This window comes from Phallusia mammillata, chromosome 2 (assembly GCF_965637545.1).
Source record: "Phallusia mammillata chromosome 2, kaPhaMamm4.hap1.1, whole genome shotgun sequence".
In the NCBI taxonomy this organism is placed as follows: domain Eukaryota; kingdom Metazoa; phylum Chordata; class Ascidiacea; order Phlebobranchia; family Ascidiidae; genus Phallusia; species Phallusia mammillata.
This window is the reverse complement of record NC_137253.1, coordinates 28,925,154-28,950,613: the sequence shown is the minus strand read 5'-3', so window position 1 is coordinate 28,950,613 and position 25,460 is coordinate 28,925,154. Positions and strand designations below refer to the sequence as shown.

The 25,460-nt window shown below is 39.6% G+C and overlaps 3 protein-coding genes across 3 annotated transcripts; 2 read left to right on the top strand and 1 right to left on the bottom strand.

Moving 5' to 3' along the window:
• Window positions 1–883: 883 nt before the first annotated feature.
• LOC145214394 (uncharacterized) lies at window positions 884–4,439 on the top strand. Its single transcript, XM_080082903.1, has 4 exons — window positions 884–1,055; window positions 2,569–2,681; window positions 3,471–3,664; window positions 3,906–4,439. The coding sequence occupies exons 1-4, from the start codon at window positions 911–913 to the stop codon at window positions 4,390–4,392; spliced, it is 939 nt and encodes a 312-aa protein (XP_079939029.1). The 5' UTR covers window positions 884–910; the 3' UTR covers window positions 4,393–4,439.
• A 2,433-nt stretch (window positions 4,440–6,872) lies between these two features.
• Window positions 6,873–23,536, top strand: LOC145213259 (uncharacterized). The gene is made up of 18 exons (XM_080081493.1): window positions 6,873–7,007; window positions 8,662–8,827; window positions 9,219–9,370; window positions 9,733–9,926; window positions 10,143–10,905; window positions 11,350–11,515; window positions 11,602–11,714; window positions 12,027–12,220; window positions 12,450–12,987; window positions 13,711–13,876; window positions 13,972–14,084; window positions 15,466–15,659; window positions 15,875–18,173; window positions 18,259–18,424; window positions 18,931–19,043; window positions 19,307–19,500; window positions 19,733–22,295; window positions 22,992–23,536. Exons 1-18 carry the CDS (start codon window positions 6,873–6,875, stop codon window positions 23,235–23,237), a joined length of 8,475 nt encoding a protein of 2,824 aa, XP_079937619.1. The 3' UTR covers window positions 23,238–23,536.
• LOC145214563 (uncharacterized) lies at window positions 14,277–15,183 on the bottom strand. Its single transcript, XM_080083116.1, has one exon. The coding sequence runs from the start codon at window positions 15,074–15,076 to the stop codon at window positions 14,582–14,584; it is 495 nt and encodes a 164-aa protein (XP_079939242.1). The 5' UTR covers window positions 15,077–15,183; the 3' UTR covers window positions 14,277–14,581.
• Window positions 23,537–25,460: the final 1,924 nt, after the last annotated feature.

Genomic DNA, 25,460 nt, shown 5'->3' with positions numbered 1-25,460 from the left:
TTTTCTTTTAAGTTTTGTTGTTTATCGAGGTTTGTTATGAGAGTGGTAACTGGAAAAGAAAACTGTAAAAAGTTCTCATACTATCACAACTCAACCACCCATAGAAATCAAATTCATTTTTACCGCCATCCATGCGTTTTCTTAATCACGGTTTTCGTGCGATATTTTTCAACGACTTTTTTTGTCCTCAGGTAATAGATTCGAATCCAATTTTAAAATAAAGAATGGCGCCATTCGATAAAGCAGTTTGGTATTGCCTAACCTTAACGTGTCTGATGGGCGGCACATACGCAACAACAAATTTAAATGCAACTGAAATAAAGCAGATTGTGGATGCTCACAACTTGTACAGATCAAAAGTAAGTACAAATTTAAAAATCTTCTATACAGAAGCCATGAGCTAAACCGAAAGTGGTTGGGCAAGAAGTTGGTCGAATATTTTGAGGCGGCTCACCAACACACATCAATTCAACATAATATATATACACAGAAATATTTAGGATTCGCACTCAGGAACTCGTACTGGGTTCTCTCTATAAAAAACGAAATGTTTAACCGACAAAAGTTCAGGGTTTGCAAAAGAAACACCCACCTCCGGTTCATTCCAGGTTTCGGGCTTGTGGTTTCGAGTTCGGGCTCCAAATTCAGGTTTGTTTACAACTCTGGTACGAACTACCTTTGTGCAGTTCCTTATCAAAGTCCCCATTCACATTGTACAAACATCCTTTCAAACAACCGCATCGTTCGAAAATGTTACCCATTGTTTTTTTGCACTTTCGACGTTAAGAGCAAGTGTAATGTTTTATTAAACGTCAAAAACACGTACGTGAACCTGGACGTTGTATTGCTAACAGTTATTACGAGTTATAAACTGGGTATTTTTAAACAGGTTGTTCCCACTGCCAGCGACATGAGACTGATGACGTGGGACGACAGCATCGCAACTCTGGCACAGAACAAAGCCAATAAATGTGTTTACTCCTATGGGGTGAAGGTTTATCACCCGACGTACGGAGCACTTGGGGAAAATATTTACGTCATCAGTGGAAAACTACGTAAGGCTTTACATAATATTTTGTTTTGTTTTTTTAACAAATAGTCGTATGTTTCTGATTAAACAGATACAGAACCCGGATAGTACATTGAGTTTTGCAGAAATTAGTTTATTGCAATTCAAGCCATGTATGAAATTGCACCTTTAAGTTTTTCTTTATTTTTCTGCTAGAAGTAAACACAGGGTGCTTGTAGAATTGTTAGCTCTTATTTACTCGTGTTGAAGATGCAAAAAACATTATGACACAGAAAGGGCATTTGTTTATATTTCGAGATCTGCCACAAAACCGCTTGGACCACCTTTATGTTACGGGTGTATAGTTTCAGGCTCCGAAAAATAAACTTTAGTGCAGTGGTTCTCAACTGGTGGTTCATGGACCGCTGGTGGCATTAGTGGTTCATGGAGATTTTTTTGTGGTTCATAAGACGTTAAGTTTGTTTGGTAAAAAACTGGCAATAGTTGCATATAATTTATTAAAAGTTTAGTACGAAAAAAGCTTTGTTCAAGCTTTGCTGGTCCACGATACTCATTTAATTGAACTAGTGGTCCATTTTCCAAAGTAAGTTGAGAACCACTGCTTTAGTGCCTTTGGCTTTTATGTCATCAATACTTAATTTAAACCAGGGGTTCCCAACCTTTTTACGATCTCGTACCACTTGGACGCACTGTACTGCCAGCCGTACCACTTCTTGCAGAACAATAATTTGATTGAATCACATTTTATTAAGAAGAATATTGCAGTGTTTCATACCGGAACGGAACGGAACGTTATACCGGAACGAAATAAATAATTTTTGGCTCAAATACCGGAACGAAATACCGAAATAAAAAATATTCAAAATACCGGAACGGAACGAAATACCGTTATTTTTTATTCCGGTATTTCGTTCTGGACATTTGACATGAAACAATTGCTAACAATTTCGCGCCGTTAAGCTATGATAAAAAATTAGCCCCTGCAATCTACATCCGTTTGACCATCATTGACAAATGTTATGTGACGTCACAACTACCGACAATAATTCTTGTGTGTTGCAACTTTCTTTCTTTTTTCACTTAATTAATAGTTGTAAAGACAACAAATAAATGTTCTTTTGTTAAGACCGAAATACCGAAAAATACCGTTATAAATTTATTTCGGTCAGACCGGAACGAAATGAAAATATCGGTCCAGAACGTAATAACGAAATAAATAATTTGCTCAGAACGAATAACGTTATTTGGTTTCGTTCCGTTCCGGTATGAAACACTGGAATATTGACACTAAAGTAACACTAAAACACCACAACTAAGACATTTTTGTTTACTGTCAACCAATTGGTGAACAAAACCAGATAAACAAATGATAAAGTTGTGAATCCAGGTTTGTGTGGAAAAAAAAACGGAAGCTACTCGCGTACCACCTGAAAAGCGTTCGCGTACCACTAGCGGTACGCGTGCCATAGGTTGGGAACCCCTGATTTAAACATATGTGTTAGGTTTTTAAGCTTTCGTGTTTTTGTTCAACTTTTCAGTTCCCAAATACGGAATCGACAGACCAGTTCTCAAATGGTACGAAGAATACAAGTACTACAACTACATGGGGAAAATCTGCAGTGGGGGCGCTGTTTGCCAACACTACACAGAGGTCAATACAAGCTTCCACTCAGTAACTTACGCATAGAAATGTTAACGCAGTGGTTTTCAAATTGTGTAAAGCATATGCTTGTTATTTATGGAGCGTATTTTGTTTATCTTTTATTAGAATGACATATTTTCTCATATTTACTCATATTTTGGGGGGTATAGTTATACCGTCAGCCTTGAGGCGTCTACGCAGAGTAGTGACTACGACATACTCATATACAAACCATAGGACGCCAGACCTATGGAAGGCGTTGTACCGTTTCAGCCGGTCACCAAGCACTACTACATAGGACAAGGCATAAGCTATAAAAACACGGTCTGTCGTGGGATTTAAACCCACGGCAGAAGGTGGGTTTGGACACAAAGGCATCTAAATCGTGCCCTAAACATTGTGTTTCTATCATGCTTTCTGCCGTGGCTTTAAATACTTTTTTTAAACGTCATGTGATCACTCTCTTGAACATGGCAAGCTTCGTCATTGGTTGATATTTTCACTTAGCTGATTGGCCCATTTGCAATCAGCTTTGTGACCCACCACTGGGCGATGTTCCCCGGTTGAGCAACAATTGCCTGGAATATTCGTTATTGCACAGTGGCAACTTTAGTTCATGTTTCACCACTAAGCAACAAAATGTGGATGTCTAGCGATTAAACAGTATTTATTCCCAAATAAGTCTAAGCCAATACGTAAACTATTTTTTTATTTAACACTGTGCGTTTTTAGCTTTAAAATTTTAATATTTTTATTATAGTTTTCAACCATCACAATCAATATTTTGTTTTATTCCAGCTTATGTGGGCAAAAACAAATAAGATTGGATGTGGAATGACGTATTGCCCTGGAAATGTTAGACTTCCAGGAGGAAACACCTTACACAGCGCAACCATTTTATTTTGTGAATACGCACACGCAGGAAACGTACAAGCAGGGTTTCTTTTCAATACTGGAATGGAACAAGCTTACACCATCGGACCGTGGTGCTCGTAAGTTTTTGGCACTACGTTATGTAGTTTTGCTAATTGTGTAAAATAACAAGCAATTTGAAGGAGGGGTAATGTATTAAGAGGCAACCTTTCAAAGTATGCTCCAACAATTTTAATCCAGATGTTAAGCAGAAAACCTAATGTACGAAATGTTAAACTTTTCGTAAAACCTTAACAGAAGAAAGCATTTTTTTTAAGATAGCAGTAAAGTTTTTTTTTATGATAAGTATATTCTTTTCAGTGCCTGCCCTTCAACGGCCAATGTGTGCGTAAACAATCTTTGTGCAACTGCTGCTGAAGCTGTGGCAGCTGGAGAGCTTGTTAAAACAACCAGTACACCAGAAGTAACCAAATCAAACACTACTACAATCAAGTCACCAGCGGTAACCAAATCAACCATTACTACAATCAAGGCACCAGCGGTAACCAAATCAACCACTACTACAATCAAGGCACCAGCGGTAACCAAATCAACAACTACTACAATCAAGTCACCAGCGGTAACCAAAACTACCAGTGCACCTATAGAAACTAAAGCAACCACTCCTACAATCAAGACATCATCTGTAACAATGAAAAGCAGTACACCAGTTGTAACTAAGGCAACCACGATCAAGACACCAATAATGATCAAGACACCAGCATTAACCAAGGCAACGACAACCAAAAGCACCAGCGATAAACAAAGCAACAAAAATCAAGGCTTCACCGATAACCAAAGTAACTAGTACACCAACATTAACCAAAGCAATCAAGACACCAGCCGTCGCCCAGGCAACCAGCTATGAAAAAAGAAAACACGACATCCGGAAAAAGCTTGACCTGCTTTACATGCAAATCTACAGTCGATAAAAACTGCACACAGACGACAATCAAGAAATGCGCAATAGGGGAATTCTGCATTACCACAAAGTCTAAAAATCAGGTGAGACTAAAATAGACAAACCTTAGAGCAGCAGTCCATAGTGCTCTTTGTTGTTAATCGAAGTTTTTAGCACGACATTTTTTTGAAAATCAAATATAACTTATGAGGTTTAATCTTCATGCTAACAACCAAGCCCTCAATATTTATCATGATATTTATCATTGATTAATAGGCGACAATAAAGCAACAAAACAAGAGTTTGTCAATAAATAAAATCAAAAGCTCTATCAATTATTGGCACTAAAACAAAACTCGATAAACATAAAATAGTATCATGTATAAAGCAGTTCCAATGAGGATTATATTAAGGTTTGATGTTTGACAGGTTCAACTGGGCTGCGCATTGCAAAGTGTTTGCGGTCAGAAGATAGCCACCTCAACAGCGACATCTAGTGTCAAATGCTGCAAGACAAATTTGTGCAACACGAATATACCAGAAAGATCAGCAATTCCAAGCCCTTCTAGTTTACTGTCACCTACAAACAAACCGAGTGCATCCACCACGACCTTCAAGTCACCTTTGTACGTCATCATAGTCTCATGTGCAGTCGTACTTGTTTTATTAGTTCAAACCTAATGTTTTGAAAATAATTGCCCCACTATAGCCGAGCAATGAGCTCTAAATGTACATGTTTTGTTCAGGTTTACTATGTACGACGTATTACTGTAAATCGGGGAACAAACCCTTGCAAAAATACTTACAAAAACAATCTAGTTTGGCTCCGCAACTGCTGTGACTTCGAGGGCGACAACATGAAATCACTATTTTGTGTGTTAAAGCTTTATTTTTTTAATTTTGTACATATTGAACCACCTTCTTGTAAATTTGTTGACATTATCCGTTTCAGAACAATAAATATCCTTCAGATATTGAATTTCGTAGCCAATTAAAAGGAAAAAATATTTATCAAACACAAAAACATGCACAAAACAGATAAACATCCAGTGTAACGCGGATAAAAACAATCAGGAACGCATAGACATGAAGGCATGCAGATAGGGCTGAGTCGTTTAACACAGACAAGTTTCATGGATGTCAACACTGATCTAAATATGGACGAAGATAAGTGGGCAAAACTAAGTTTACTTTTTTGTCGACCTATAGTGCTTTAGAACCGGGTTGCTATGAGACGATGAAAAGTGTGGCTCAGTGTAATTGTTTTCTTGCCAACGTAAAAATCGGCGCAACATTTAAGGCTGTGCATAAACACTTTGCAAGTAAACAGCAAACAAAAACTTACAGTGATTGTGCTTCCGTATTTTTTTTGCAAACAGCAACAGTGCTTGTTAAAACAAACACAAATATAAGCTAATAAAAAATAGTTACAAACCGCTTTGATATTTACTGGACTCTGAAAACAAGAGCCCTTTCCCCAGTTAGCTCATTGACCTCAAGTCGACAAAACCGCATAGTTTTTCAGTTGATCCAGTATAATACCTCCGGGTAAACAATGTTTGATACCTAAGGCGCATGTAGCATCTTATTAAATTAGAATTCAACTAAACCAAAATCTAAACCAAAAGTTAAAATCATTAGCTTAAATGCTGTACTTAACATTGTACCGCAAACCAAATCAGTCTTCCGCTTTCTAACTCGCGAGCACGTTGACGTGCAAACTGAACCGTTACGGTCTTCCTGTCTATGTGACATGGATGTTGTTGTTGTGTGTAAACTGAATGCAAAAATAGTTTTGGACATAGTCACTACTTTAGACTGTTACGATACGTTGAATGTTGGATTCAATTTTCTAAGGTGAGCGCGCCAAGAACAGTTTAGGCCAGGCTGGATAGTGAAACCGGTTGTCAGTAAAATAACAATTAATCTGGACATGCTACTTTTTTCAGTCATCAGTCATCATGAGGCGGATTTAGTACAAGGAATATGGTTGCTTTCCGCAATTAGGTCCACATAAATAAGGTGCTTTTACATATATACAGTTGATAGCAGACCACGGTCTAGTGATAGTTTAATCCTTGTTTTAATACCTACCATTTGTTTGTAGGTTTAAATTGTGAGAGAAAAGTTGTACATGTACATACAGGAGGGCAGAATTTGTTTAAATTTGAATGTATGTAATTGAGGTTGGTTAAAGGGGACAATAATAAAAGAAACTTACTTTTATACATGCTTTATAATAGCTTTGTTTTTAAACGACTAGACCTCTAATTTAAACTGTTTCTTTTTTATACCGCCTCGGTGTTTTTTAATTATTGTAAGATTCCTTTTAGGACTTTCATTTCCATTGGTGGAAGGTTCCAATCCTATTTTAAGAGATAGATCAAATGGCGCTATTCGATACAGAAATTGTGTATTGCGTGATTTTAACCTGTCTGGTGAGAAGCATGCTTGCAACAACAAATTTAAATTCAACTCAAGTGAAACAGATTGTCGATGCACACAACTTTTACAGAGCAAAGGTGAGTAAAAACTAGAAACTCTAAAATGCAAGTTTGTTAGCGGTGGGGTTTTAGGCATCCATTAATATGAAAACCTACGCTTCGAAATTGTGATAAAAACTTAAAATTCTGCAGTAAGATCAATTGATCTTAAGATCCCGAAATAATTCTGGAGCGAAAATCAGATAAAAGCCGAGCCAAAAAAATAATAAAATTTCTAACACAGAACAGTTCTTACACATGCTACTCTATATCAGCATATATATGATAAACATGCTTAATCAAATAACTCCACAAACCGTTAATGCACAATCGTATGCATATCAAATGCAGCAATGAGGCTTCAAGTTACCCCATACATACAAACGCACATGTATATATCATTATATAAAGCATCACGCCATTAAATGATAAGTAGGATGCAGAGAGTGCATACTGTTTCAACCTAGATAAGGTTTCATCCGTGCGTTTGGTGGCAATTAGTCTTCAGTATTTATTTTATCAGCATGTCACACACCTTTACATGTCCGAATGTCCAAAGGCACCTGACTTACGTGTAGGCTTAAAAAAGGCGACAGTGATTCGTACTCGTTAGCGGTTTAAACTGAAGTGGTTAGGTGTGACTATTAATTAGTCAAAAAAAATCATGACTCTGAAAATGTTACTCATTGTTTTTCTGCACTTCCGACGTTAAGAGGAAGTTTTTACGTTCCATTAAACGTCGAACATACGCACATGCGTGTGGAAGTTCTTGATTACCGAGAATTTATCAGGTACATCTGCTAGTAAAATGTCTAAGTACAATGTTTTGAAAAGGGGTTTTAAGCACGTTTTTCAAATGTACCTTGGAATAAAACGAAAGTGCAAAGTTATATTACGTACATAACACATTTTACTCCATAGTTCATAGTTGAGGCAATATACACAGTTATCGTCACACCAGTTGAAAAAAACTGTTTTGCCATTTTTCCCGCATGGGTGACACAAATTTAAAATCAGAATATATCAGAATATAAATACGAGAAATCTTTGTCAACCAGGTCTTATATTCCAAACCTGCTTACTTAATTCGTAACCGGTCCAGAATCCTGCAATAACGGTTTACCACTAAAGCCAATTAATCCTGCACAATGGTTTAGCTTAGGGTGCGGACTTAACAACGTTGCACCGGGTACGTGGTAATCCACCACCACTACGTTTATGTCACAGCGCCCAGAGAAAAAGCCTCTTTTACAAAACAGAAGGTTGCTTTAGTCAGTGCCTGATTGGCAAAGCAGCGCGTTTAAGGCCAATCAGTGCAAGTCGTGTAGCCCTGCAGGCAATGGAAGGGAGTGCTATTAAAGTACCACAAACCAAATAACACTAGAGAAAAGCAATGCGCGTGACGGTGTCAAATCAAGAAAATCAAGTGCACAAAACGATATAATTGTGCATGACCAAAATACTTGGTCACACCTAGTCAAAACGATTCCAGCAGTCAAATATTTTCCTAATTACAACTAAATCTTTCAGCAAACTAAAACCATTAGATGATGTAACTTATTGGGCTAAAGTAATTTCTGCTAAGACACGCGCTTCCATCTACTTAAACAGTTATAACAGTGCTGATAACGTCAGATGTTACAACTGCTGTTTAATATTGCTACAAATTTAGACTCCATATATTTTTCTACAGGTTGTTCCCCCTGCCAGCGACATGAGACTGATGACTTGGGACGACAGTATCGCAACTCTGGCACAGAACAAAGCCAATAAATGTATTTACTCTCATGGAGTGAAGGTTTATCACCCAATACGCGGAGCACTTGGAGAAAACATTTACATCACCAGTGGAAAACTAAGTAAGTTAATTGTTTTCTGTTTTAATCAACCGGCATTATACTAGTTACAATAGAGAAGACGTATTGCAGACATTAGATTTTGCCATTACTCGTGAGAAATCATGTCTTTAAGTTTTGCTTTAAATGTTCGACAAATACTGAACACTGGGGTTTGGAAAATCATTTGCTTTAATGCTTCAAAATAAAGTGTATTAATAAAACGGGTAGGGGGGCATTCGTTTTTATTTTTTATCAATTTTTAATGTAGTTTCGACTTCAGAAAAAAAACTGATGATTCATTCTCAGATTTTAAAGTTTACTAATTAAGATTTTATTTTGCCATTACCGTATTCAAATAAAATATAAGGTTCTGAAATTATTTTTTTTAATCTTTTTTGGTTTCTATTTCCAGTTCCCAAGTATGGAATCGAAAGACCAGTTCTCAAATGGTACGAGGAATATAAATATTACGACTACGTTAGGAAAGTCTGTACCGGAGGCGGTGAATGCCATCACTACACAGAGGTTATTACAAGCTTTCACTCAGTGACTCACATATCTAATGTTAGATAGTTACAGATTGCAACATGTATTCTAAGTTTAAAGCACATGTTAAACATATTTGTTTTTAAATCAGTCTCACACTTCACATAAAATTAAACATATTTATGTTAACGTAGTGGTTGTGTGAGTGTGCAGCAGGAAAGACTCGCTCACATATTAACGTATGCTACCAACCATGGAAGACCACATAAATTCAATAAAGCACAACCTATGAAGCCACCTAAACACAACACTTAATAAACCCAAATTGTCGATATACTATAGTGTTTCAGTACCGAAAGATTTGCATGTGTGCCTATAATATTCGTTTTTTTTTAAAGTCTCTTTTAGGCTCTGACAAACCACATTTCGTTTCGTTGCAGCTTGTGTGGGCAAAATCACACAAGGTTGGATGCGGAATGACGTATTGCCCTGGTAATGTCATAGTTCCAGGGGGAAAGATCTTACACAGTGCAACAATTGTATTTTGTGAATACGCACCTCCAGGCAACGTACAAGGAGGACTTCTTTTTAATACGGAAATGGAACAAGCTTACACCAAGGGACCGTGGTGTTCGTAAGTTTCTGAGGAAAAGAACGTACTTTCTTCATGCTATATTCTGTAAAACAAGTAGTATCTCTCTATCTTAAAATATGTGGAATAACAATCCAAATTTCAAGCAAAAAAACAAGTAAACTGTATTTCATAAAACGCATAATGGATACTAAAAAGTTTTTTATAGCTGTTTTAAAATACGTGTAAGTTTTTCATAACAAAGTATTTTCTTTTTAGTGCCTGCCCTTCAACAGCCAATGTGTGTGTAAAAAATCTATGTGCAACTGTTGCTGAAGCTGCGGCGGCTACAGCTGTTAACACAACTTCAGCAACCAAAGCAACAACTACGACTATCAAAACTCCAGAGGCAACCATGACAACCAGTACCCATGTAGTAACTAAGGCAACAACAACCAAGACACCAACAGTAATAAGGACAACCAGTACACCAGCCGTTACTAAGGCAACAACAACCAAATCACCAACAGTAATAAGGACAACCAGTACACCAGCCGTTACTAAGGCAACAACAACCAAATCACCAACAGTAATAATGACAACTAGGGCACCAGTCGCAACCAAAGCAACCACTATGTCAATGAGGACAACATATGTAACCAGAAGCACAAGTACCCCAGCTGTAGCTATGGCAACCACTACCAAGACTCCCTCTGTAACTACGTTAACAAAGACACCAGTGGTAACTAAAGCAACCACATTCAAAACACCATCTGTAGCTATGCCAACCAGTACACCAATCGTAATAAATGAAACCACTATCAAGACGCCCTCTGTAACTATACCAACCAGTAACCCAGTCGTATCTATGACAACCAGAAGACCAGTCGTAACTAAGGCGACCACCACCAAGAGACCAGCTATATCTGTGACAACCAGTAACCAAGTCGTAACTAAGGCAACCACAACCAAAACACCAATAGTCTTCAACACAACTCTAGTGAAAAAGATCGTTGATGCGCACAACTTTTACAGAGCAAAGGTGAGTAAACTATGCCAGCTCTAAAATGCAGGGAAGTAAAACAAGCTACAATCCATGAACCAAAGTGTTCTCATAAATCAGAAATATTGTAATAAGATCCTAACGCCGAGATGTTTATGGGTCACCAAAACATAAAAATAAACAATGGGGGAACAAAATAGAGACCGAATCTGATGCGACTTAATATCAACACAAAGACAAGAACTACGTATGCCTAATGGGTAACTGAACCAAACGTGGGTCTCGAGGTTGGAGCAAACAGTTGGCCGAATCGTCCCAGGCGATTGGCCCAAATATACACTAAAACTAATTTAAATTCGTAATTTCGAATTTCCTCGATGTAAATACTGTAAAATATAATTGGTTTCAAATATTACAGTTATTTTTTCAATGGGGCTACACAGGACGCTGTTTAAAAGTTATAACCTGTGTATTTTTCGACAGGTAACTCCCACTGCCAGCGACATGAGACTGATGACGTGGGACGACAGCATCGCAACTCTGGCACAAAACAAAGCCAGTAAATGTGTTTACTCTCATGGGGTGAAGGTTTACCACCCGACGTACGGAGCACTTGGAGAAAATATTTACATCACCAATGGGAAGCTATGTAAGTCAACGGCACTCTACTTAACCATTAGTTGCTTTATTTTTTGCGATTTGCGTAATATAAACCTTGTTTGTTTCCTTTTTCAGTTCCCAGGTATGGAATCGAAAGACCAGTTCTCAAATGGTACGAGGAATATAAATACTACGACTACGTTGGAAAAGTCTGCTCCGGAGGCGGTGAATGCCATCACTACACGCAGGTCATTACAAGCTTTCACGCAGTGACTCACACATCTAATAATGGAGCAATAATTCTAAAATACTGTTCCCAAACCGCTTGTGTTTTTGTGAAATGCAACTCTCATGTAATGTTTAAGTGCGTAATGACCAAAATATAAGACAGCATGACAATGAAATATAGGACCTCATTATTAGTTTATTTGTTTCCAAAATCCATCTCACGTATCACATAAATAATCTTCTTTAGAGTGATGTTTTTTTACTGTAAAGTTTACGCCTAAAAAGCCAAAAAGAGCAGAAATATAACCTATCATAGCAAGTGTTCGTTGTAGCTTGTGTGGGCAAAGTCAAACAAGGTTGGATGCGGAATGACGTATTGCCCTGGTGATGTCATAGTTCCTGGAGGAAAAATCTTACACAGCGCAACGATTGTATTTTGTGAATACGCACCTGCAGGGAATGTACAAGGAGGATTTTTATTCAATACTGCTATGGAACAAGCTTACCGCAAGGGAGCATGGTGTTCGTAAGTTTGTTTATGTCATTTTTTCTATAGTGTGTAAAAACAACAGTATTGAAGCTTGCGCAAAGTTGTACGTGGCATCTTGCAAAATGTGTTTCACATTTCAAACCCAAATGTAATGCAGAAAACCTACGTGGGTTTTCTTTAAACCATTAATAAATAATGAAATTTCGATTCTAGGGCGTTTAAAAGTTAACACTAACGACTTTAAAATAAAGTCTATTATGTTTAGGGCCTGTCCTCCAACAGCCAGTGTGTGTGTAAAACATCTATGTGCAACTGCTGCTGAGGCTGCCGCGGCTACAGCTATTAACACAACCAATACATCATCATTAACCAACGCAACCACTGAGACAATCAAAACTCTAGTGGTAACCAAGACCACTAGTACACCAGCTGTAACTAAGGCAACCACTACGATAATCAAGACACCATCTAAAACTATGACAACCAGTAACCCAGCATCAACTCATACAACCACTACCAAGACACCAGCTGCAACTATGGCAACCACAACCAAGACACCAACTGTAACAATGACAACCAGTAAACCAGTAATTACTGAGACAACCACATTTAAAACACCACCGGTAACTATAGCAACCAGTATCCCAGCTGCAACTAAACTAACCACAGTGAAGACACCAGCTGTAACCATCTCATCAAGTATCCCAACTCTAACCAAGGCAACCACAACCAAGACACCAATAGTATTCAATACAAGTCTAGTGAACAAGATCGTGGATGCCCACAACTTTTACAGAGCAAAAGTGAGTAAAAATGCAAGCGCTAAAATGTCGGAAAGTGTAACGCGCTAGACCTTAAGCTCCAAAGTTGCCACGTAACTCTTGAACATTGTTGTAAATTATAAACCCCGAGATCCCTCAATAATGAAAAGGCAGAGCCAAAACGTAATTATTTAAATTGTGGAACAGGATTAATTCTAACCGATGAATCTCAATATCACTATGAAGATATTTACCACTAAGTGACTTCAATCTTTTAGAGTTTTGTAAAAGTTTGTGCACAACAACACCGAATAAACAATAATAACAACGACCCTGGGTTGTAGGACTTGGTACTACGGAAACACCCACGTATTTGGCACATTTCGTTTGAACTCTCACTTTGCTTGTCAAATGCACAACATAGGAACTACGTTTGTACAGTTCTACGTCCTCAATCACGTTGTACAAACATCCTGTCAAACCTTATTGACGTGACTCTAAAAATGTCACTCATTGTTTTTCTGCACTTCCGACCCTAAGAGTGGGTTTTCACGTTATAACAAACGTTCTTCACACGCAAGTGTACCTTGATGGTGCTAACGACATTAAATGTACTGAGTAACGGGATCCGAAGCAGGGACGTTTTTAAGACCACTAGACACGATCTTAAAACGTAGCTTGGATTATTTAATTTGAAACCTTAACTGCCGGTTGCTACAGGACATGTGTATGGGAATGATTTATAACCCGTGTATTGTTGAACAGGTGTCTCCCACTGCCAGTGACATGAGACTGATGACGTGGGATGCCAGCATCGCAACTCTGGCACAGAACAAAGCCAATAAATGTATTTACTCTCATGGGGTGAAGGTTTATCACCCAACGTACGGAGCACTTGGTGAAAATATTTACATAATCAATGGGAAGCTATGTAAGTCAATGGCAATTTTTTCGACTCAAAATAATCGTGGTTGCTTTAAGTTTTGCGATTTGTCTTATATATACCTTGTTTGTTTCTATTTCCAGTTCCCAGGTATGGAATCGAAAGACCAGTTCTCAAATGGTACGAGGAGTATAAATATTACGACTACGTTGGGAAAGTCTGCACCGGGGGCGGTGAATGCCATCACTACACACAGGTTATTACAAGCTTTCATTTCGTAGTTTACATATAAATGTTAGACTAGTGATCCTCAAACTGTGTGTGGTATAATGTTAAGTGTAATGTCATGACAGACTACAAGAATCAGCCTCTGTAACAGGGTGGTGTCCGACAGATCTGTCTTTACTTGTCAAATATACAAAATATACTCAAAAAGAGCGGCAGACGATCAGCGTCAGTGTAAAGTTTTATTTGAAAAAGAAATATTAATTTCGCTTATTAAGGCATCATCAGTTTCTGTCTAAAGAAAAGAAACGATAAAAAACACATAAAAGTTAAAACGTTAAAATACTAAAACAACTAACAGCTACGATACCAAACAATGGCAAAAACTATGGAGAACGGCTGTAACAAAGGCCAACGCTGACTGAAAATAAAGTGGCAATAGAAACGCCGGTAGCAAACAAAAAACTAGCAGGTGTAAAAATGGCGTGCGTGTTGATAAGGGGTGGCGCGTACAGGGCGGAAAACAGGTCATTTCGTTCGCGGCAAAATCATAGGTTGTAGGTTAATAGACGCCCTTAGATCGTTTAACCATTTGTCCTCACAAATGTCCAGACGGCTCATAGGCGGCTCTTCGACGAACGTTACCATGAAGCAACTTGAAATGTCCGGCTTGTTTTTTTCGAGATAGCGATGGTTAATTATATAGTGTTTTGCCAGCGCCATCTTGTCGCCCTTAGCGTCGGTCAAATCACCTGTCCGCCACGTTGATCGGTGTGAATTCCAGTTAGTACTGAAATGATTTTTTGTTTGTCCCACGTACTGCTCTTTGCATGTTGTACAAGTGGCCACGTATATGCCATAATTTTTGCAACTCAGCTGTTGCCTTAGGGGGATAGAGTGGTTGGAAGGCGTGGTGATGCAGGAAGCGGAAGCAACCATTGCCTTAAACCCCTTTCTACCACCACACAATGCGCATTTGCCGCATGGTCTGGAATATCCACCAGCCTGTTTATAGCTCAACATCCTCGATGCGCGGTTCTTGGACAATATCGCGCCGAGTGTTTTGGGGCGTTGAAACGTAATGCCAGCTTCGGGTTTTAGCGCTTTTTCTTTTGTTGTCAGTTTAAGGATGCCTGCGAAATTTGTAGCCCAGAAAACTCTGTTATGCTGCTTCTGTGGCGTTGCTTTTGGGCCAAAACGTAGTTTCCAGGTTTTTATCGTTTCTTTTCTTTAGACAGAAACTGATGATGCCTTAATAAGCGAAATTAATATTTCTTTTTCAAATAAAACTTTACACTGACGCTGATCGTCTGCCGCTCTTTTTGAGTATATTTTGTATGTGGTATAATGTTAGTTATTTTCTCATTTTTAATTGCTTTTTTGTCCTAAAAACACATTTCGTTTCGTTGCAGCTTGTGTGGGCAAAGTCAAACAAGGTTGGATGTGGAATGACGTATTGCCCTGGTCATGTCATAGTTCCAGGAGGAAAGATCTTACACAGCGCAACGATTGTATTTTGTGAATACGCACCTGCAGGGAACGTACAAGGAGGATTTCTATTCAATACGGGAATGGAACGAGCTTACACCAAGGGAGCGTGGTGTTCGTAAGTTTGTTGATGTATTTTGCCCCATAGTGAGTAAAACCCAACAGCATTACACCTTGGACAAAGTAGTATATGCAAAACGTGTATTTACCTTTCATATCAAGATGGCATGCCAAAAACCTATGTGGATTTTCGTTTAAACCATCTATAAATGGAGATATGTCGGTTTAGAAAGGCAACATTAACGAATTTTTAATAAAGTATATTATTTTTAGGACCTGCCCTTCAACAGCCAATATGTGTGTAAAAAAACTATGTGCAACTGCTACTGAGGCTGCGGCGGCTAAAGTTCTTAATACGACCAGTACACCAGCATTAACTAAAGCAAGCACTACGACAATTAAGACATCATCTGCTACTATGCCAAGCAGTACAGGTGCAGTGACCAAGGCGACCACAATCAAGACACCAACTGTAACTATGTCAACCAGTGTCCCAGGTGCAACTATGGCAACAACAATGAAGACACCATCTCTAACTGTGTCAACCAGTATCCCAGTTGCAACCAAGGCGACCACAATCCAGACACCAAGTGCAACTATGTCAACCAGCATCCCAGCTGCAACTCATGCAACCACAATCAAGACACCAAGTGCAACTATGTCAACCAGCATCCAAGCTGCAACTCATGCAACCACAATCATGACACCATCAGGAACTATGTCAACCAGTAGCCAAGCTGCAACCAAGGCGACAACAATGAAGACACCAAGTGCAACTATGTCAACCAGCATCCCAGCTGCAACTCATGCAACCACAATCAAGACACCAAGTGCAACTATGTCAACCAGCATCCCAGCTGCAACTCATGCAACCACAATCAAGACACCAAGTGCAACTATGTCAACCAGTAGCCAAGCTGCAACTCATGCAACCACAATCATGACACCATCAGTAACTATGTCAACCAGCAGCCAAGCTGCAACCAAGGCGACAACAATGAAGACACCAAGTGCAACTATGTCAACCAGCATCCCAGCTGCAACTCATGCAACCACAATCATGACACCAAGTGCAACTATGTCAACCAGCATCCCAGCTGCAACTCATGCAACCACAATCATGACACCATCAGTAACTATGTCAACCAGTAGCCAAGCTGCAACCAAGGCGACAACAATGAAGACACCAAGTGCAACTATGTCAACCAGTATCCCAGCTGCAACTCATGCAACCACAATCCAGACACCATCAGTAACTATGTCAACCAGTAGCCAAGCTGCAACCAAGGCGACAACAATGAAGACACCAAGTGCAACTATGTCAACCAGTATCCCAGCTGCAACTCATGCAACCAAAATCAAGACACCAAGTGCAACTATGCCAACCAGCATCCCAGCTGCAACTCATGCAACCACAATCATGACACCAAGTGCAACTATGTCAACCAGTATCCCAGCTGCAACTCATGCAACCACAATGAAGACACCAAGTGCAACTATGCCAACCAGCATCCCAGCTGCAACTCATGCAACCACAATCAAGGCACCAAGTGCAACTATGTCAACCAGTATCCCAGCTGCAACTCATGCAACCACAATCATGACACCATCAGTAACTATGTCAACCAGTAGCCAAGCTGCAACCAAGGCGACAACAATGAAGACACCAAGTGCAACTATGTCAACCAGTATCCCAGCTGCAACTCATGCAACCACAATCAAGACACCAAGTGCAACTATGTCAACCAGTATCCCAGTTGCAACCAAGGCGACCATAATCCAGACACAATCGGTTACTATGTCAACCAGTATCCAGGCTGCAACTCGTGCAACCAAAATCAAGACACCAAGTGCAACTATGTCAACCAGTAGCCAAGCTGCAACCAAGGCGACAACAATGAAGACACCAAGTACAACTATGTCAACCAGCATCCCAGCTGCAACTCATGCAACAACAATCAAGTCACCAAGTGCAGCTATGTCAACCAGTATCCCAGCTGCAACTCATGCAACCACAATCCAGACACCATCAGTAACTATGTCAACCAGTACCCAAGCTGCAACCAAGGCGACAACAATGAAGACACCAAGTGCAACTATGCCAACCAGCATCCCAGCTGCAACTCATGCAACCACAATCAAGGCACCAAGTGCAACTATGTCAACCAGTAGCCAAGCTACAACCAACGCGACAACAATCAAGACACCAAGTGCAACTATGTCAACCAGTATCCCAGCTGCAACTCATGCAACCACAATCAAGACACCATCAGTAACTATGTCAACCAGTAGCCAAGCTGCAACCAAGGCGACAACAATCAAGACACCAAGTGCAACTATGTCAACCAGTATCCCAGCTGCAACTCATGCAACCACAATCAAGACACCAAGTGCAACTATGTCAACCAGTAGCCAAGCTGCAACCAAGGCGACAACAATGAAGACACCATCTGTTATTATGTCAACCAGTATCCCGGCTGCAACTGAGCCGACTAAAACCTATGAACCAGTAGTGTTCAAAACAACTCTAGTGAAAAATATCGTGGATGCCCACAACTTTTACAGAGCAAAGGTACGTAAAAATGCGAGCGCTAAACTTCAGGACAATATTATAAGCTAAAATCCAGGCCACGAATTTGTCTTGTATGTTTGGGCAGGTTTCTCCAACTGCCAGCGACATGAGACTGATGACGTGGGACGACAGCATTGCAACTCTGGCACAGAACAAAGCTAATCAATGTGTTTTCGCCCATGGGGTGAAGGTCTACAGTCCAATATACGGAGGACTTGGGGAAAATATTTACATCATTAATGGAAAACTGTGTAAGTCAAAGGCGACTCTTTAACACTATAAAATCATTTGGCTATGGTCAGCATACAGTTGGCCGCTTTTCAAACTTGTTAGAAGGCAGTCTAGTTTGAATCGATATAGTTCAAAATATTCATCATATACATGGGTGAGAAAAAGCGTCTAGATGGCTGAGTGGTTAGCGCAATGGCATATTGCGTTTACAAGATTGTGCGTTTCTATGATACGATTCGCCACCTAGCCCGTGTTTCCCTGAGCAAGAAACTTGATCGACATTCCTCCAACGCGAAAAATTCGGTTGTTTGGATTGGTCAAAGTGAAGTCACTAACTCATTAGGTATAAAAAATATTTAACGAAAATTGTCAATAAAATAGACAGCTCGGAGAAAGGCTGGTTGTAAAAGTCCGTTGTGATATTTCATATCTGTGTCGCTTTTAGTTCATCATTGTCTTATTTACATAAAATAGTTGGGTTTCTGTAAAACTTTTTTGGAAGTTTTGTCTTTCTGATTGTTTTTAGTTCCCCGGTATGGAATCGAAAGACCAGTTCTCAAATGGTACGAGGAATATAAATATTACGACTACGTTGGAAAAGTCTGCACCGGAGGCGGTGAATGTCATCACTACACACAGGTCATTACAAGCTTTCACTCTATGGCTCAAGAATATATATGTAACAGAAATGATTCTCAAGTTGTGTGCTCTTGTTTAGTGCTTAATGACAAAATACAAGAAAGCATGACAACGCCATATAGGACCTCATTATGAGCATATTTGTTTCCATAATCGGTCCTACGCATTACATAAAATAACTTCTTTGGACTTTAAATGATAAAAAGCAGCGGTAACAATTATTACTTTTAATGCTCCGACAAATAAATTTCGCTTCGTTGCAGCTTGTGTGGGCAAATACAAACAAGGTTGGATGCGGAATGACGTATTGCCCTGGTGATGTCATAGTTCCAGGGGGAAAGATCTTACACGGTTCAACGATGGTATTTTGTGAATACACACCCGCAGGGAATGTACAAGGAGGATTTCTTTTTAACACTGGATTGGAACAAGCTTACACCAAGGGAGCTTGGTGCTCGTAAGTTTCTAAAAATAAAAATGTTAAGAACATATTCTGTACTGTCTAGAATCTAGATAAGCAGGTTATTTTGAAGTTGTGACAAAAAAGAACGTGCTAATCTTTAATTATGTGACATAACACTCCACATCCAGATGTTATGTAAAAAAAGTATTTAGTTTTTATACATTATAGATTATTACAAGTTATTTGGGATATTAGTAAGTTGTTTCAAAATGAAAATTCTTTTTAGTGCCTGCCCTTCAACAGCCAATGTGTGTGTAAAAAATCTGTGTGCAACTGCTGCTGAAGCTGCGGCGGAGGTGGATACAACCGTTAACGCGACCGGTGCACCATCAGTAACCAAATCAATCACAACAACACCAAGGACACCATCTGTAACTGTGAAAACTAGTACCCAGCCCAAGACTGTGGCAACAACACTTAAGACACCATCTGTAACTATGACTTCCAGTACACCATCCTCAACTAAGTTAACCACCACAATCATAACACCAGCGTTAACCAAGGCAACAACAATCATCACACCAGCAGCAACCAAGAAAGCCAGTACACCAGGCGTAAACAAGGCAAGCACAATCAGAACACCATCTGTAACAAAGGTAACCACTGAAACCAATGCACCAAGTGTAACCAAGGCAACCATTTCTTTTTCTGTAAGTAAAGTAGCCACAGCCAAGACATCAAAAGCATTTAAAACCACAAGTACACCAGCAGCAACTAAGACAACCACAACCAAGAAACCAATAGTATTTAAAACCACAAGTACACCAGCAGCAACTAGGATAATCATAACCAAGACACCAAAAACAGCCAAGACCACAAGTACACCAGCAGCAACTACAGCAACCACAAGCAAGAAACCAGCGTCAACCAAGGTAACAGTGATCATCACACCAGCAGCAACCATGAAAGCCAGCAAACCACCTGTAACCAAGGTAACCACAATCATGACACCATCTGTAACAAAGGAAACCACCGAAATCAAGGCACCAACGGTAATCAAAGTAACCACAGCCAAGACACCAAAAGCATTTAAAGCTGCAAGTACACCAGCAGCAACTCAAACAACTACAAATAAGACACCACCGGTGACTAGTGCAGCACGAATTATCACACCAGCTGAAACCAAGAAAGTCATCACACCAGGTATAACCAAGACAACGACAATTAAGATCCCATCTGTAACAAAGGTAACCACAGAAACCAATGCCCTAAGTGTAACCAAGGCAACCAGTTCATCTTCTGCAAGTAAAGTAACCACAGCCAAAACACCAATAGGTTCAAAGACCACTGGTACACTGGCAGCAACTAAGGCAAACACAACCAAGAAACCACCATTACCTAAGACAATCACAACCAAACCACCAATAACACCCAAGACCACAAGGACAACAGCAGCAACTACAGCAACCGCAAGCAAGACACCGGCCTCAACCAAAGCAACAATAATCATCACACCAGCAGCAACCATGAAAGTCAGTAAACCAGCGGTAACCAAGGCAACCAGAATCAAGAAACCATCTGTAACAAAGGAAACTACTGAAATTAATGCACTAACGGTAATTAAGGTAACCAGTTCATCTTCTGCAAGTAAAGTAACCACAGCCAAAACACCGGTGGTATTAAATACTACCCGTACACCGACAGCAACTAAACCAACTACAACCAAGACACTACCATTAACTAAGGCAGCAAGAAACGTCACACCAGCAGCAACCACGAAAGCCAGTACTCCAGCTGTAACCAAGGCAACCACAATCAACATACCACATGTAACAAAGAAAACCACCGAAATCAAGGCACCAACGGTAACCAAGACAACCAGTTCATCTACTGAAATTAAAGTAACCACAGCCAAGACACCAAAAGCATTTAAAACCACAAGCACACCAGCAGCAACTAAGACAACCACAACCAAGAAACCAATAGTTTTCAAGACCACAAACACACTAACAGCAACCAAGGCAACCTCACAAAAGACACCATCTTTAACTAAGGCAGCAAGAATCATCACAACAGCTGAAACCATGAAAGCCAGTACACCAGCTGTAACCAAGCCAACCACAATCAAGACACCTTCTGTAACAAAGGAAACCACAGAAATCAAGGAACCAACGGTTACCAAGATAAACAGTTCATCTTCTGTAAGAATGGTAACCATAGTCAAAACGCCAATGAGATTAAAGACCACCGGTACACCGGTAGCAACTAAGGCAACAACAACCAAGACATCACCGTTAACTAAGGCAGCAAGAATCATCTCACCAGCTGCAACCAAAAAAGTCACTAAACCAGTTGTAACCAAGGCAACGACAACCAAGGCATCAGTGGTAACCAAGGTAACCACAATATCAACCAAGACACCAGCTGTGGCCAAGATAACCACTACTGTGACGAAAAAGAGAAAACGGAAACGAAAGAAAAACAAGGTTAAAACCAAAAGAATAAGAAACAAGCAACGAAAAAACAAAAAGGCAAAGGTTACGGTATCAAGTTCCACTGCGACATCAGGCACAAAAATCACTTTGAGCAAAGTGCAAGCAAAGCCGACCTCGTTGGCCCCATCTACGTTTTTCGTAATCAAGTCAACGCCACCTACGCCCAAAGCAAGTTTTGCCATGAAACCAACGTCAGCCACACCCAAAACGAACAAAGTTAGCCAACCAACGCCGTCCGGAGTAGGCCTGAACTGTTACGCTTGCAAGTACGCATTGGATAGAAGCTGCAAACGGACGACAGTAAAGAAATGCGCTATTGGGGAATTGTGCATCACTACAAAGTCTAAAAATCAGGTGAGACCAAAATAAATAACTGGGGACCTTTGGAGCAGTGCTATGTTGTCTTTTATCAAACCGTGCTGCAGTTTTTAGCACGTTTTCATAAATTCCGATTTTGTGGTTTACCGAACCCTTGATACAGCTATGCTTTCAGATCACCATGAAAAAATGCGCTATGTGATAGGGTTAATCCAATTATTTTCGCCATGTGATTGGGTCAATAACAAAAAATGTCGCAATTTGATGGTTAAACCAATTATTACACCCACGCATTTGCCCTTATTGTTACTTTTCCGACAGTTTATGGTAGAGCTACTAACACTGAGCATAGGCTTTGGGCCGGTCTGAGAACTTCTGGTAGGTGGGGCAACGGAGCATAGGCGTTTATGGTGCTGTTACAGCAATTTGGGTTTATGGTAAGAATAATTGCCGAGTCAGCACCATAAACGCCTATGCTCTGTTGCGTCACCTACCAGAAGTTCTCAGACCGGCCCAAAGCCTATGCTCAGTGTTAGTAGCTCTACCACAGTTTATAGGCACAGACGCAGTCACAAAAACGGCACTTAAGTTACTTTTCAATAAATGTTTAGGAAATTTAAAAGCTTCGGTCAATCATTGTAACAATTGCACAAACAAGATTTTTACAAAACACCAATAATAATATGTCTTAAAATGGTGCAATTAAATATTTTATTCATTATTTATGGACAGGTTCAGTTGGGATGTGCATCGCAGAGTGTATGCAGCCAGAAGACGGCCACCTTAAAAGCGACATCAAGTGTGCGATGCTGCAAGACAAATTTGTGCAACAAGAATTTTGCAGGAAGATCGGCGGTTGCTAGACCTTCAAGTTCACCGTCAACTACAAACAAACCAAGCGCATCCACTACGACCTTTAAGCCACCTTTGCATGCCATCGTATTCTTATGTGCAGTCCCACTGTTTTTATTCGTTTAAATATAATGTTTGCAAATGAAATCATCGTGTAAGCCTTGCAATGGTCTCTAAACTGTTTGACACTACTAATTCCGTAGTGGAGTATATATATTTTGGAGCTCATGTGCATGTGTAGTTCAGTTTTACTGTATGTGCGACTTGTTGTTGGAAACCAGGCGTTTTGTTAATGTTTCAAAACTTTCTGCTGGGACTTCGTTGGTACCTTTAGTTGCGACAAAAAATTTTCGTTTGTGCATGTTCAACCGAAATCTTCGTAAACTTGTTAACATTTTTCCGTTGTAAGACAATAAATACTTTAGTTAGTCAAATTTGCAACTAGTAGGAAAACAATTTCTCAGATATCAGATAAAACAACAGAGTCAGACATAAGACAGAAAATGGACACAACAGATATCAACCCCGTGCAACGCACGAGCAAAGTGGATCAGCTAAACAGAGGACGCGTTGGTAAAACCACGTTTATGTTGTGTTAACTTATAATGTAATGATGTACAAACTGGATCAGAATTGTAAGTCGGGCCGGGTTCGGGCTTAGGTTTCTTCGAAAAAAACGGGCTTGATTCAGGCCTGACTTTACACTAGCTAAGTAGCTAGTTGCTAGACCTGACCTAATGTCAAACACCCCTAAAACGCCTCCTTGTTCGAGACCAATTGTCTATTATTGTCTGTTGTGTGTGTGGTCTTGATCTTTCCTGGTGCTTCAACGTATAGACCTGTCAATCAAACTTTCGGGCCTAAACGTGCTTCTCAAAAACGAATCGGGTTCGGGCTCCAATTTCAGGCCCATTTACAACTCTGTTCTTGATGCTATGAGACGATAAAAGTGCAATTGCTGCGCATAATTGTTTTCTCGAAACCTTAAAAACAGGAATATTTCATCAGGTAAAACTTTGCAAGCAAAAAAAACAACGGTTAATTACAGCGAATGTGCTCATTTCAAATTGCATTAAGGACTGTACTTGTTAAAACAAACTCAAATATATCAAACAAATTTCAAATTACAACCGTCTTTTGCATTTACTGTATTCTTAAAACACAGGTTGTGGGATACTGTCCTAGTTAACTCATTGACCTTTAATCGAACTTTACATCTCCGTAAGTCATTTCGCATAGATTTTGTGTTTCTTTCGGTTGATCCAACAGATAGCCACGTCGTTAAGTGACGTTAAAACAATGGCTGTAAATATTAACTCCACCGGTCTAGACTTGCCTATTTAAGTCGTCGACCTGTGCCTTAATATGTGTGTGGTACCATAAATCAACATCATTCAAGCAGTTTTGATTATTTTTAGGATCACCTGATAAGAGCAAAGGTCGATATTGTAAAAAAAAAGCCACAAAGAAACGATATGTGGAGGGAAACATTTTACCGAGACTTGGAATTTTCAATTTCTTTGTCAGAGCGTTTCTTGGGCAGAACTGCTAAACAATATTTCGAGATCACGCCACCCAGCACAACATAACAAACGCAAACAGGTTTTGACAAACATGATTTTGGAGAAAATGTTTAATGAGTGACTTGCCTAATGCCTCTTTATGCCATGCCATGGCATGATGTTGTTTACCAACAGAAATGAATGCACTTAACGGCATTTCTAAATGTATTCTGATGGTGTTTTTTAACACCGAGTCAAATAGAAAGGACAACCACACAACATCCAAGAACATTTTTAACTTTAAATTGAGTGTATTTAGCTTGGTGAAAACGTAGCGACATCATTGCACTGAAACATTTATCAAGTCAGAAACAGCTGCGTAACATTCAAACATTATTGAGCGCAAAAACGCACAAAACACAATTGTTGGAAGATAACAAAACGTGCTAAAGCTACACCGAGAAACTGTGTAGGTTTCGTGACTCATTAAGGTCAAGAAACTATAGAGTGACTTACGTTTCCAAGGAATTCATTTTGTATTTAATCAATTTGTGCAGTCACCATCTGAAAGCATTACTCAAAAACAAAAAAACATGACGTAACCAGTAGTGACGTCAGGATCAAATCGGTATAGAGCGAATTAGGGGAAATCTTGCATGGACGTTTACCGTAACTTGCTAAGCTAACCTATAGCGTGTTACGAAATACTTGACAAGTCAACAAGCAAACATTGCGCCTGATAAGCCAATTCTGTTTCAGGCGCTTGCGTGAAAAGGGATGTTACGAGAATTGGAATCATCGAGCTATTAATTTGCAGAGCATCAACTGATCCGGTTTGCTTATTCGG

What these genes read in the sequence shown, in the direction of transcription:
- LOC145214394 (XM_080082903.1), top strand. Translation starts at nt 911, where the DNA reads ATGAGACTGATGACGTGGGACGACAGCATCGCAACTCTGGCACAGAAC. An exon ending in CGTCATCAGTGGAAAACTAC is followed by an intron (nt 1,056 to 2,568) that starts GTAAGGCTTTAC and finishes TCAACTTTTCAG; the next exon opens with TTCCCAAATACGGAATCGAC. An exon ending in TTTGCCAACACTACACAGAG is followed by an intron (nt 2,682 to 3,470) that starts GTCAATACAAGC and finishes GTTTTATTCCAG; the next exon opens with CTTATGTGGGCAAAAACAAA.
- LOC145213259 (XM_080081493.1), top strand. Translation starts at nt 6,873, where the DNA reads ATGGCGCTATTCGATACAGAAATTGTGTATTGCGTGATTTTAACCTGT. An exon ending in CATCACCAATGGGAAGCTAT is followed by an intron (nt 11,516 to 11,601) that starts GTAAGTCAACGG and finishes TTCCTTTTTCAG; the next exon opens with TTCCCAGGTATGGAATCGAA. An exon ending in ACAACTTTTACAGAGCAAAA is followed by an intron (nt 12,988 to 13,710) that starts GTGAGTAAAAAT and finishes ATTGTTGAACAG; the next exon opens with GTGTCTCCCACTGCCAGTGA.
- LOC145214563 (XM_080083116.1), bottom strand. Translation starts at nt 15,076, where the DNA reads ATGTTGAGCTATAAACAGGCTGGTGGATATTCCAGACCATGCGGCAAA.